Raw genomic sequence first — 14,948 nt, 5'->3', positions numbered from 1 at the left:
ATTTTTCTAAGTTATTAATGCAGACGGATCCGCTCGAACGCTAGTGTGAAAGTAGCCTTAATTGAACTGAAGCGTTTGCTCGGTTTTTTTAGATCCTCTGCCGGAGCCTCCAAGCCTTTCTTACTTTTTATACCTGTTCAGACTTCAAGGTCAGGTACTCGAAATGCAGCTCTCTGGCACAGCAGGGGTTAATGTGAGGCAACGCAGGGGTCTCTAGCCCCTGCACAATCTGTGTAGATTCAGAGGGGCCTAATTTGCAAGCAAATTGCCACAGTCACATCCTTATGTAAATCAGTGCCCTCCCGGTACCGCGCTGACGGAGGAACATAAGTGTTCAGCTGCCTGAGGGTGCGAATCTGCGAGGAAGATGGAAGAGATTCACATCAGGCACACCTGCTCCACACCCAGCGGATCCGCTCGTACCCTGACCATCACCTTCACTCAGGAACTGGAGCAGGATTGTCAGCTCATAGGAGCAAACCGAGTACTTCTGGATTCCTGAACTACACAGGAGCAGCGGCCAGTGACCCGAGCGTGCCCACACTACACAGGAGCAGCGGCCAGTGACCCGAGCGTGCCCACACTACACAGGAGCAGCGGCCAGTTACCCGAGCGTGCCCACACTACACAGGAGCAGAGGCCAGTGACCCGAGCGTGCCCACACTACACAGGAGCAGAGGCCAGTGACCCGAGCGTGCCCACACTACACAGGAGCAGAGGCCAGTGACCTGAGGCTGCCCACACTACACAGGAGCAGCGGCCACTTACCCCGAGCGTGCCCACACTACACAGGAGCAGAGGTGTACATTCATTCACGTATACAGGTCACAAAATGAAGACAATTTAATTTACAGAGAAAACAAATGAAGTGCATTTCTCCCTGACCCCATCCACACAATGATGACTACTGCAGTCATTCAGTGCATATTAATGGCCAATACAGAGGTCAAATATGGACAAACCATGAGAAACATCTACTAACTAAAATATATATCTACAGATTACCCCAGCCCCCATACTATGTATATATTGACTCCAGCCCCATTCTACAGTCTATATGAACACACTTCATCCGGACACCATTCAGCATCACCCATCTGCTTGCTCTCTATACATCCTCCTATGCCAGGTTAACCCATCCCTCGTCCTCTAGCCCCTAGTATGTTCTGTCCAACCATTCCTTTTGATAAATCAGGGAGTTGGGTTTCAGCAGTGGGGTTATTCTGAAGTGGGAGCAGCACCAAGTTGCGGTGAAGCAGGGGTGTTACGCTGTGTGCTCACATTGTGCAGGGGCTTAGATAACGAATCATTTGGGTGTAAAAGTCTATATACAGTGAGGGACAGAAGTATTTGAGCACCCTGCGATTTTGTAAGTTCTCCCACTGAAAAATCATAGAGGGGTCTGAAATTCACATTGTATTCCCACTCAGAGACAGAATAAAAAAAATAAGAAAAATAAAATCACATTGTATGATTTTTAAAGAATTTATGTCTTGCACTGCTGAACATACAGTGGATATAAAAAGTCTACACGCCCCTGTTAAAATGTCAGGTTTCTGTGATGTAAAAAAAATTAGACAGAGAAATCATTTCAGAACTTTTTCCACCTTTAACCCCCTCAGCGCCCCAAACCCCCTTAATGACCAGGCCACTTTTTACACTTCTGCACTGCACTACTTTCACCGTTTATTGCTCGGGCATACAACTTACCACCCAAATTAATTTTACCTCCTTTTCTTCTCACTAATAGAGCTTTCATTCGGTGGTATTTCATTGCTGCTGACATTTTTACTTTTTGTGATAAAAATCTAATTTTTCTATTGTAAAAGTTTTCAAATAAAACTACCTTGCTATATATAGTTTTCTCTAAATTTATTGTTCTACATGTCTTTGATTAAAAACAAAATGCAATAAGTGTATATTTATTGGTTTGGGTAAAAGTTATAGCGTTTACAAACTATGGTGCAAAAAAATTTATTTACGCACTTTCTACATTTCCTTGCATTTTAGGGGCCCTAAAGCGTAAGAATTAGTTTGGAATCCAAATGCGTAAAAATCCCCTGTGATATCCTGAAAGAACTCATTGAAATTTGGGCCCCTTTGCGCACCTAGGCTGCAAAAAAAGTGTCACACACGTATTATCGCCGTAGGGCAATGTGTTTTGGGGTGTATGTTTACATATACCCATACTGTGTGTGCGAAATGTAAATGACAACTTTTTCCATTTTTTTTTTTTTATACAAAGTTGTCATTTACAGAGATATTTCTCACACACAGTATGGGTATATGTAAAAATACACCCCAAAACAGATTGCCCTACTTCTCCTGAGTACGGCGATACCACATGTGTGACACTTTTTTGCAGCCAAGATGTGCAAAGGGGCCCAAATTCCAATGAGTACCTTTAGGATTTCACAGGGCATTTTTACGCATTTGGATTCTGTGAGGGGTATGGCGAGTTCATGTAAGATTTTATTTTTTGTCACAAGTTAGTGGAATATGAGACTTTGTAAGGAAAAAAATAAATAAAAATTATATTTATTAATAATAAATAATAATAATAATATTTTCCGCTAACTTGTGGCAAAAAATAAATAAATAAAAAAATCTTCTGTGAACTCGCCATGCCCCTCAAAAGTGATCTTTATAGCGGCGCAGGTATTTTACAGTGTTTTTGCAGTGATCAGAAAACAAATATTAGTCATTGCGGTGGGGCGGACTGAACGCAAGTGTGCGCACAAGATCAGGCTGATCGGGCGAACACTGCATTTTTTGTAGAGCCTATAGAACATGTCATATTCTTGTCCACAATTGCGGACATGAAAAGGCATTTTCTATATAGTTCTGGCAATGTGCCGATCCGCAAAATGCGGAAAGCACATTGTCGGTGTCCGTGTTTTGCAAAACACATACGGACGTCTGAATGGAGCCTTACAGGAGGGTGATCAATAATGGGGGGGGGGGGGGTAGTGTAGTGGGGCGATAGGCAGCTCTGTAAGTAGCACCAGTGTCCTCTGGTGGTGGATCCAAGAAAAAGGGGCCACCAGAGGACCAGGTAGCAGGTATATTAGACGCGGTTAACAAAACAGCGTCTAATATACCTTTTTGGGGTTGAACAAATAAAAATCGCATCTACAGCCTGCCAGCAAATGATCGCTGCTGGCAGGCTGTAGATCAACTTCTGAGCTTAGGGTTGCTGTGAACGCGCGCCTCTCGCGAGATGATGTACGGATGCGTCTACGAGGAATAACCCGGCCGTTAGTCGGGGGGGGGGGGGGGGGGCGGTTAATGCGATCTATAAACTGTACAACTCAATAGAAAAACAAACTCAAATCTTTTAGGTGGAGGGAAAAAAAAAAAAAAAAAACACACAAATAAAGTGTGTACACCCTTAAACTAATTCTTTGTTGAAGCCCCTTTTGATTTTATTCCAGCACTCAGTCTTTTGGGGGATGAGTCTATCAGCATGGCACATTTTGACTTTTTGCACGAACACTCCAAATCTGTCAGACTGCGAGGGCATCTCCTGGGCACGGCCCTCTTCACATCACCTCACAGATTGTCAAATTCGATTCAGGTCTGGGCTCTGGCTGGGCCATTCCAAAACTGTAATCTTCTTCTGGTGAAGACATTACTTGGTTGATTTGGATGTCTGCTTTGGGTCGTTGTCATGCTGAAAGATGTTCAGCTTTCTAACAGAAGACTGAAGGTTTTGGGCCAATATTGACTGGTATTTGGGACTGTTCAGAATTCCCTCTAGCTTAACTAAGGCCCCAATTCCGACTGAAGAACAGCCCCTTGGCATGATGCTGCCCCCACCATGCTTCACTGTGGGGATGGGGTTCTTTTGGTGATGGGCAGTGTTGTTTTTGCACCAAACATATCTTTTGGAATTATGGCCAAAAAGTTCCACCTTGGTCTCATCAGACCATAACTCCTTTTCTCACATGCTTTTGGAGACTTTAGATGTGTTTTTGCACAATGTAGCCCGGCTTGGATGGTAAGAAAAGGCTTTCGTCTTGCCCCTCTACCCCATAGCCCAGACATATGAAGAATACAGGAGGTTGTTGTCACATGGACCACACAGCCAGGACTTGCCAGATATTCCTGCAGCTCCTGTAATGTTGCTGTAGGCCTCTTGGTCGCCTCCCAAACCAGTTCTCTCTTAGTCTTTTCATCAGTTTTGGAGGCACGTCCAGTTCTTGGTGATGTCACTGTTGGGCCATATTTCCTCCACTTGATGATGACGGTCTTCACTGTGTTCCATGGTAGATCTAATGCCTTGGAAATTCTTTTGTCCCCTTCTCCTGACTGATACCTAACAATGAGATCCCTGTGGTGCTTTGGAAGCTTTTTTTCTTCCCTCCACCTAAAAGATTTCAGTTTGTTTTTCCATTGAGTTGTACAGTTTACAGGTCACATTAAAAAGGTGGAAAAAGTTCTGAAATGATTTATCTTTGTCTAATTTTTTACAGCACAGAAATCTGACATTTTAACAGGGGTGTGTAGACTTGTTATATCCACTGTAAGTATCTGAACACCTGAGAAAATCAGTGTTAATATTTGGTCCAGAAGCCTTTGGTCAGACGTCTCCTGTAGTTCTTGACCAGGTTTGCACACGCTGCAGCAGGGGTTTCGGCCCGCTCCTCCACACTGATCTCCTCTACATCTGTCAGGTTTCAGGGCTGTCGCTGAGCAACAGGGAGTTTCAGCTCCCTCCAAAGATGTTCTATTGGATTTAGGTCTGGAGACTGGCTAGGCCGCTCCAGAACCTTGCTATGCTTCTTACGGAGCCGCTCCTTGGTTATCCTGGCTGTGTGCTTCGGGTCGTTGTCATGTTGGAAGACCCAGCCACGACCCATCTTCAATGCTCTGACTGAGGGAAGGAGGTTGTTGCTCAAAATCTCACAATAAATGGCCCCATTCATCCTCTCCTTAATACAGTGCAGTCATCCTGTCCCCTTTGCAGAAAAGCCCCCCAAACCATGATGTTACCCCCCCCCCCCCCATGCTTCACAGTAGGGATGGTGTTCTTGGGATGCAACTCATCCTTCTTTGTCCTCTAAACAGGAGTGAAGTTTAGACCAAAAAGTTCTACTTTGGTCTCCTCTGACCACATGCCTTTCTCCAAGCTTCAGACGGGCCTGGAAATGTGATGACTTGAGCAAGGTAACCTTCCGTGCAATACATGATTTGAAACCATGACGGCGTAGTGTTCTACCAACAGTGACCTCTGCAATTGCACCGTAGCCCTTTCCAGCCTTGTGGAGGTCCACAATTTTGTCTCTGGTGTCTTGACAGCTCTTTGGGTCTTGCCCATGGTAGTAGTTGGCATCTGGCTGACACTGGGGTGGACAGGGGTCTTTAAAGAGCTCAGACAGGTGCTACCAAGTTAGATTAATGAGCGGAGTAGAGGTGGACTTTACAAAGTCACAGTAACAGGTCTTTGAGAGCCCGAATTCTTGCTGTTTCTCAGGTGTTTTTTTGCAAGTTCTGTCTCTCGGAGTCGGAATGCACCTAAAATGTGAATTTCAAACCCCTCCATGATTTTTAAGTGGGAGAACTTGAAAAATCGCAGGATGTTCAAATACCTCTGTTCCTCACTGTAAGTCCTTTTTCACATGGGCGTCGCGTGTGAGGGCCAGATAGAAAACGGGTGCAAAGCGTTTTAATGCGTTTTGCAGGAGAAAAATCGTCAAGTTTGGTACCCGAACTTCTTCACATTAGTTTGGGTTCGGTGTTGTGTAGATTTTATTATTTTCCCTTATAACATGGTTATAAGGGAAAATAATAGCATTCTTAATAGAGAATGCTTAGTACAATAGGGCTGGAGGGGTTAAAAATAATAATTTAACTCTCCTCATCCACTTGTACACGCAGCCAGTGCTCTATTCTCTTTTATTCTTTGATGACCAGGATGAAAAGGACCTGGGTGACGTCACTGCGCTCATCACATGGCCCATCACATGATCAATCATCATGGTGATGGATCATGTGACAGACCATGTGATGAGCGCAGTGACGTCACCCACAGGTCCTTTTCATCCTGGTTATCAAAGAAGAAGACAGAAGAGACGCCGGGCTGCGTGTACAAGTGGATGAGGAGAGTTCCATATTTTTATTTTTATTTTTTAACCCCTCCATCCCTATTTTACTAAGCATTCTGTATACAGAATGCTATTATTTTCCCTTATAACCATGTTATAAGGGAAAATAATAATGATCGGGTTCCCCATCCCCATCATCTCCTAACAACCATGCATGAAAAATCGCACCGCATCCGCACTTGCTTGTGGATGCTTGCGATTTTCATACAGCACCATTCACTTCTATGGGGCCTGCGTGGCATGCTGCGATTTTCACGCAACATACAAGTGATGCGTGAAAATCACCACTCATATGCACAGCCCCATAGAAATGAATGGGTCAGGATTCAGCTGGGAAATCTCACCCATGTGAAAGAGGCCATTGTAATATCAACTACATATTCAACAAAAACACAGAAATGTCCTCAGAATCTCAGCCAGATCACTGCGACATGTTCACACGTCAAAAGGTATCTGGTAGAAATGTCTGCGACTTTAGACCAACTTTATACATGTCAATGGGGTTGTTCCTGCAGTTGGGGCATGACTTTTCATCTCTTATTCAGATTAATGGACAGGCGCAGACATTACTGCCGCGTGTGAATTCACCCATACATACCAGCGCCAACACCATTGTGAACATGAACAAAATATCCAGCCCCCATCTTCCCAGATCACTGCTTCAGAGACAGACATAATGTGGTGACTTCCATCAAACAGTGGGATGGAGCGCCCAGGACAGGGCCAGGGCGCAGACACCTGAACCCCAGACATTTCCTCTACAGAACATGGAGTTCACAGCTTCCACATGTACAAATACCCAAGAACATATGAAGAACAACATGAGACAAGCATGACAAAAGTTTTATCTCCAACCCTCCCCACTTCTACCAGATGTGTGAACCCCTTCCTTACACATACAGGAACTTCCTACTACATGATCCTAGATACCCAGCGACCCACAATGTAATCTGCCTGATGCCATGGAACCCTTATGTGCTGGAATGAGCATGAGGAAAATGACAATGCAGAGCACATGACAGACACAGAGTAAGGAACATGTCATCTACCTTTACTTCTCACTACAGCCGGCAGGTGGAGTCCGCGAGAGCAGGAAGGCACATCATATAGAAAGAACACGTCAGACACATCATTTTAGGCAGCATGCTCCAAAAATGACAAGTTTAAAAAGGTCTTAAGGTAAGGGACACAGCACACGTGAACACCGCACACAACACACGTCAAGCATTGGTCAGGCCCACAGCACAGCCCCCTGGGGCTGACATATCACAGACGGAGCAGTCTTGACAGCTCATTGGAAACTGTGACATCACTGAGGATGCAGCATGACATCGTGGGCTCTGGTAACCAATGCTTCTTTTACTTCTTTGGGTTTAGTCGCTGGCTGCTCCTTGTTTGGACATAAAACAGCAGTCAGATGTTCAATAGAGGAAGTCCTGCTTACCCAGGAATCTTTAGGACCCCCCAAATAACCCCCAGGGTGTCTGTGCTGCGTTCAAAATCATATGAACTTGCTTGACCATTGCAGAAGGTGGGGGCCACAGGGGCACCATCCAGCCCCAATGAGCCCAACACTTCCCCTGGTAACAAACAAATCATGGATGGAGTCTATGAAAAAATCCAATGCGAATTCCATCATATCACATGGTTTGGGTAAAATGAATGAATGAGTAGGATGGCGCCTGATGGGAGTTCGTACCTTGGTCATCAACCATGAGATTGGCCAGTCCTTGAGAGAGAAACAGAGATTGACAGAGAAAGAGAAGTTACACAGCAGTCATACAATACCCCAGCAAAGGGGATTGTGGTGTCACATACTTAAATGACAAGTATGGCGACCTCATCACACCCTATCTCAGCTTTCTAAGTCGTGCAGGAAAGCTGGCCTCCAGGTAGAGGAGACACACAAGAGGCCATTAACAGCTGGGGGACAGAATATACAGGTAGAGGTACATGTACCACCGAGATGGGGAGGTATTTCTGGCTGATGGGCCTCACTAGTCCCGGGCCTCGAGGAGCCTAACTCGATTACTTATCAGTGAAACACAGCTCTGCTAAGATACGACTACACTTCAGAGCGGTCAGATACCTTCTGATAGGACTCACACTGCACTCCATGTGGACATCTTGTCTTGGTGCGGACACTCACCTGGAATGTCATTGACATCTAACGTGGCATTCAGAGAAGGGAAAGAGGAGAGAGAGAGAGAGAGAGAGAGAGAGAGAGAGAGAGAGAGAGGGGGTCAGACAGTGTTCACACCATATCAGTGTTGCATGGCGCAGAAAATCCCATGCAAACCATACAAAACACTCCCCAACACACACGCATGCAAGTGGAGGTCACTGTGCATGGATCGGAGGTCTCTCTGGAGCATCTGTCCGCTGGTGAGCAGATCCACACACACCTGGAAGAGTATTTGTTAGAAAATATTCATGGTTATCAAGACAGAAGAACAGGAACGAAATCCCCCTGGATTCATCTTCATTACACCTAAGGCTCTTGGACACGGCAGAAGTCAGCTCTACCTTTCGAATTGGACACTATGCTAGCCAGAAGCGTTTATATCATAGCTGGCCGTGCAGAACAGGCCGGTAGTCCGGGTAGGTACTTAAAAGGTCCCACCGGCAAGAATTGGGGATGCTGATCCGTGTAGAGCAGCTCAGCAGACAAGGGAAGATGCGGAGCAGGGCCCCAGCTAACCGTGCACTGAGGGTCACATGACAAGGTGCTTGGTGCACCATCATGGCCGTCGTGCACAGGTGAAGGCATAGATATGGCAGAGTAAATATTTAATCTGCGCAGCCTTTCATACCTTTATCCCAGTGTTTCCTGAGACATTTGATCCGACATCGCATGCAGCCTGGGGTCCACTTACCTGTCCTGTTGTCCCTGTTCAAACATCACTGGGAAACATGAGTGCATGGAGCATATGAGGAGGGGGCAGGTTAACCCATTCACTGCTGGCTTACGCTCAGCCCACAGGAAGAATTTAGTAAAAAGACATGACAAGTGGTAAAGAACTACTACTCCCAGGATGCCCTGCAGTGGAATTTCCCTACTGCAGCTCCAGTGAGCTGTAAATATTGGACATTGGCTGAGTGCTCGCTTATTTTCCCGCTTGTTCGTGTCCGTTATAGTTCCCATATAGAGATAAATAGTAATTACACGTAAACTCCACTCCTCGCACAGCCCCTGCTGTAATCCAGGAGCACAAGATTTGTGACCCAATTCCTGCCTGCCACAGTTAATCTGGGGAGGGGGGCTTCCAGCCGTACACAGATAACATTTTCCCAGCCCCCCCTCCAATAGGATTTACTCTGGATACATGGAAGGCTGCTGTTCACATTATGTAAGGCCTCAGATACACGGGTGTATTAGACAGATATGTAATATGGTACCATAGACAACTATGTGGCCATATCGGACGACTGTGCCTCAGATTTTATAACGGGGCACACAGAAAAAAAAACTGTGCCATATTCTCCCTCCAAATCCCTGCGTGGAGTGCCTATGGACGGATGATACAGACCCGTGTGCACCCCGCCAGGTCAGTCACTAGGTCGGTTATACTTTGGGGCTGTTGCTGTCAGGGGGGCGGAGGTCATATAAACACGGACGCCTCTCTTTCAGACAGCGTATTTGCACAGCACAGCGAGGACCCTGATGGAGCTTAGCGGGAATGTATCATATAACACACTGGAAACCTGAATAAAAGGCCAGCGAGTCACGGGGGTATTAAATATTTACCTCCAGTGGTATCAGGAGCAGAGCAAATTAACTGCTGCGTCCCGTGGACTCAGCCGTCAGTCTGATCTCATCCACTGTATCCACATCTCAGGCAAACTCTGCAGTTATATATGTAAGAAAGGCCGCCATTAACCCTTTACAGGCGGCCAAATATCAGAGGCCTGGCAGTTATACACGTCCAGGGGTCTCATTTAATCAGACCAGCCCCTCGTCATGTGATCTGTATGGGGGGGGGGGGGGGGGGTGACCTCATTACCACACGATCACAAATGACTTCCTAATCCTCATTATCTGGGGGCTTCCTAAAACAATAATATACGGAATGTCTCCAGGCAAAGAGCGGTCTCCTAATCCCACCCAGCGCTGCCCGCACCCCTACTCTCAGGCTGATCCCCTCTGGACATGCAGGATTTCACTGTCACGGAACATTAAGCACCAGAGATTTCTCCTGTCCAGTGATCATTTGGGGCAATCTGCCACGCAGACGGGACACCAACAGGGTCTGGACCATGACGAGCCAGAATAGAAAGATCAGTGGAGACAATTTCCCTATTAACCCCTCCACTCCCGGGCTGGAAAGCCCCCTTGTCTGCTCTGTGTGGGGAAGAAAAGTATAGGATTAGTAAAGACCTTCCAGGAAAAATGATAGATGCAAAAAGACAGCAATGTAAAGGAAAAGCAAATCACAATTGTTCCCGTCCTGGAGGGGACACTGACGGCGCCACGGTCCAGGTACCTGTAAATTAAGGCATCAACTTTTGCAGCCCAAACTTCTTATAGCATTAAAGCGTGATCGTCCACACACCGCACAGACTGCATCCGCACTGCCCTGCCATGTGTAAGGCCAGTCACACCTGCAGCTCTGATCAGGATTGCGAGGCAGTTTTGGAAGGCAAAAATGACCGAATAATAAGGACATAATAATTCACTTATTTTCTTAATCCATTAGTGCAGGGGTCAGCAAATTTTGGCACTCCAACTATTGTGAAACTACATCTCCCAGCATGCAGCCTAGCACAGCAGTTATTCAAACTCCCATACAAGTCAATGGAGCATGCTGGGGTGCTGGAGGCTGCTGACCCCGGCACGGCTGCTTCCAAAACCTACATGTGTGTATATCCCCCAACCAGAGAACCTGGCGCCCCAATAGTTAGCTTTTTTTGGACAGGTAGACTGAAGACATCTTGGCTGATTTATGGGGAAGTGCAGCTAACCAGCTTCTCCAACATCTCTGGTTCTGGCTGTTGGGCGATGCAGGCATCCAGAGCCCCAGGAGGGGACAGTATTGATCAGGGACCTCCGCTGACTACAAACTGATCGCTAATTGAAATTCTCCAAAGAATAAACCCTAACGTCCACCAGGAACTGAAGCAATAAGAGGACTTCTATCCAGTAGTAAGTCTATGGGCAGGGGCTGAAGCAGATGGAGGGGAGTTACATGGAGAGAGGAGAGACAGGAAGAGTCATGGGGGACATTACATGGAGTAGCCGAGCTGTGACAGCTTTTAGCTATCTGGGTAAGGATACTTTCACATCCGCGCTTTGGTTTCTGGTGTTGAGATCCAGCAAAGGATCACAAAACCGGACCAAAACATTTGATTTAACACATCAGGATGCATCCGTTTCGTTAAGATGTGGTTCTATTAAATCAAAATGGAACAAACTGGATCCATCACTAAAAACAAGGTCAATGAATGATGGATGCAGTTTTTTAGGATAAAAAAAAAATATTAAATTAAAAAAAAAAAAAAAAAAAACACATGGAGCCAGCACCACTAACTTATATTGTTTTTGATGAGGGATCCAGTTTGTTCTGCTTCGATGACCAGACACAAAACCGCAGCTTGCAATGCTGAACACAAAACTGAAAGCATCCTGAACGGCGCACGCCCCAATCATAATACATTGGACCTAAACAGAACCATTTGGGCCTGATCTGAGATCCTCTGCCAGACCTCAAAATCGTAATGCTGATGTGAAAGTAGCCTCATAAGGGTCAGGGTACATGGTGCGGTGGCGATACATGCTGCCTTTAATGTGGTAGTAAGGCCTCGTTCGCATGTCAGTGACTGCGAGACAAAACCAGCTGCAGGTCAAGAGCCCAGAACCGGAGAAAATCTTTCCATTACAGCTTATTCCTGTGTAGACAATCACTGACCCACTTACATGTGAACTAGGCCTAACACTACCACAGCATGCGCAGTAATGCATCTCTCCGCAGCACCATTACTGCCTCATGTGAATGCAGCCTCATGGAGAGCTGGGAAGGGGGTCCATGGCCGAGACCACCAATTGGCTGTAGAGGTTGCATGCTGGTACACCACAACATCACCGTAACCTGTAACTAAAGACTGGCAGGAGACCATTGGTGCTTCTGCAGATCGGTGAAAGAATGAAAAGGAAAAAACTGACTATTTTGTTATTTTAGAGCATTTGCTACTTGGAGAATCCCTTTGAGTGGAGTATGGTGTATGTACACCTAGTGGCACCATCGTTACTGGTGCACCATAAAACCGGTACAATCGGCAGCCCTGTATGTAAATGATGGAGACCGGTACCCACTGATCAATCAGAAGTGTTAGGACAGATAACGTGACTCTTCCATCCAGGCTACCCGTTATTAGAGGCACCGATGTGTGCCCTCAATGTAGAAGTGGACTGATGGCTATTTTATGGATACAGATCTTCTCATTAAGACCAAGTTCAGATGTGACAAAGAATCTTTCACAAATCTGCACATAAATCCATACCTTTTGTAGATTTTGATGCATATTTAGCAGCGGATTTTCTTAAAAAATGTCCTCCTTTTACTAAGCAAACAAATAGGCCACATAGAGAGAAACTGTGGATATGAAGATATAAGCATGTTCTGAAAACCTGCCACATGTGAACTTGGTCTAAAGGAGAATACTGTGGATTTTTTTCTTCTGCTTAGTCTCACATCTAAGAGGTAAATGCCATAACCTCCCAGGGCAGAGTGTGAGATTATCTTCACTGCCGCAAGTCTCTAAAATCTGGGTAAATAAGAATGCAGACTGTATCAGGCATGTAAGACAATCCCTGGACGCTCCTGTCATTCACAGCGCCTCACTGTTATCTACAGAACACAACATGGCGACTGTTACGGCAAATCCCAGTCGCCAGCCCTGTCCATCTACCAGTCTGACTCCAGATCCTACACATAAGGAAAGCAGCACCTGCAATATTTTCTTATTAAGACGGTCACATTATTAAAGGCCAATTAATGCTTAGATATAAAAATGAAGGGGCAAAAGCGCTGCTCAGAGCACACCTTCAGCCTTCATTGCTCCTACTCAGCTTTCTGAGTGGAGACCTACACTTGACAGCCTTTGGCTGTGCGGGCATGCTGGGAGTTGTAGTTTTACAACAGCTGGGGCACACTGGTTGGGAAACACTGCCCTAGAAAGTAGGAGATTATTACTCCATGGACTCGAAAAGCAAATGGGCAGAGTGCTCCGAGCAGTGCTGCTTCCCGTCTATTTGTTTTATCACAACAGGACAAGTGATGAATGCCACCATACACTGTCTGGGGTCCCGAGCCCCCCCACTGCATGTCACATAAGTGCCCTGTTAATGGATGCCTACACCCTGCCTATGGAGCTAACGGACATGGTCCAGTACAGCGCCTCCACAATCATAGGGCTGACTGTGACGAGACAATCCCTTTAACTATACACTGGCAGATTTGTTAGAGAAACATTCCCAATAAATCAGCACTGAAATACACAAAGAAAAATCTGCAACACTGTACGGCTTGTGATATGGCTTTCACTGCAGATTTCAACATTTACAATGCCAAAAGTGAAAATTGCAGCAAAATCGCCCACTTTTTGGCAGCAGAATAAAACACGCCGCTAATCTGAACCGCATTAATTTGCACTGCGCTTAGTTTGTTGTGTATTTTCTTTGCAACTAATTTCCCTCCATGTGAACATACTCCAACAGTAAGCAGAACCACCATTCTCTCTCTGAAGCATCATTTCAGCTTACCTTCAGAGCAGAACTTGCCCACATAGCCAGTCGCTGTACAGTCACAGGTGGGCACTCCGTCCAGCAAAAGACAAGCTCCTCCATTCTCACAAGGATTATCGGTACACAGCCCCTCCAGATCGAAGCGCACTCGGTGACTCCCAAGCAGCCTGGGCTCAGAGTTGCCATATTTAAAGTCCTGTAAATATCCAGAGAACATGGGTATGTCCCTGACCATACTGTGTGTCAGAGCATCGGAGCGTATATCCCCTGGCACGCCGGCTACAAAGAGGTCACTAACAATATTCATGCTCTGCCTCTGTGGCCGAACCTCTGCAGGTATAGCCTCCCCATCTAGAACCATTGTGGTCCTTAGCCGATTTCGACTAACCATTACAAAGTGCCAGCCGCCATCGTTCACCTTCTTATCACTTAGAACTGTGGTTTCAGCACAATCAATACTGAACTGCAACTGAACTCTGCCATCTGCCAGAGAAAGGCAGAGGAAGTCACAGATGCCACCATCATCGAAGTAGAGCAGAAGGCCGGTGGAAACGTTGGTCCTGAGCTGGAAGCTGAGGTCACTGCGGGTACTGGCATCCCAGCGCAGGTAGCGAGCCCACTGGTTGGGAAGTCCCATGAACTCGAGCCCTAAGCTCAAGCCTAAGACGGAGCCCAGGAGAAAGCTTAAATTGAGAGTGAGACTGAGAGAGCAAAGGCCAGAAGACATGGTGATGTCAAGAAGGACGGAGTAGGAGCAGGAGGAAATTAATGAACAGAAGAAAAATCCAGGATCTTCAGAAAACAGCACAGGTATCCAGACTTCTTCAGCCTCTCAAGAACAGTCTTCTCTCACAGCTGCTAAAAGCAAAGGGTTGTGCAGAAAAACTGTTCTAGGTCTTCAGAGTGTAACCAATCCACATTTCACATCTAGGGGGGAAAAAGAGAAGGAGAAACAAAGGGTTAACAAGATTCACAGCCCAAAAGCACTTCTTTCACCAGACCCCCTAAAACATGCACAGCCTCATATTGGGGACACGACATCAGTAAGAATTCTACCAGACTGACTACACAAAAAGAAGGGCTCATACTAAAACAGACTA

General features: G+C 46.1%; 1 protein-coding gene across 2 annotated transcripts in view; it reads right to left on the bottom strand.

Moving 5' to 3' along the window:
* The window catches only part of NRXN3 (neurexin 3), a 290,952-nt gene extending 276,377 nt beyond the window's left edge, over positions 1-14,575 (bottom strand). For both annotated transcript variants that reach the window (XM_044271725.1, XM_044271724.1), the window contains exons 1-3: positions 13,867-14,575; positions 8,257-8,274; positions 7,807-7,836 (exon numbers count right to left, since the gene is read on the bottom strand). In XM_044271725.1, the coding sequence (XP_044127660.1) occupies positions 7,807-7,836; positions 8,257-8,274; positions 13,867-14,575 (757 nt within the window). The remainder of the gene's footprint in view (positions 1-7,806; positions 7,837-8,256; positions 8,275-13,866) is intronic.
* Between the last annotated feature and the right edge of the window lie 373 nt (positions 14,576-14,948).

Source organism: Bufo gargarizans, chromosome 11 (assembly GCF_014858855.1).
Source record: "Bufo gargarizans isolate SCDJY-AF-19 chromosome 11, ASM1485885v1, whole genome shotgun sequence".
Lineage (NCBI taxonomy): Eukaryota > Metazoa > Chordata > Amphibia > Anura > Bufonidae > Bufo > Bufo gargarizans.
Note: the sequence above shows the minus strand (reverse complement) of the source record. Positions and strands in the feature narration are given on the sequence as shown.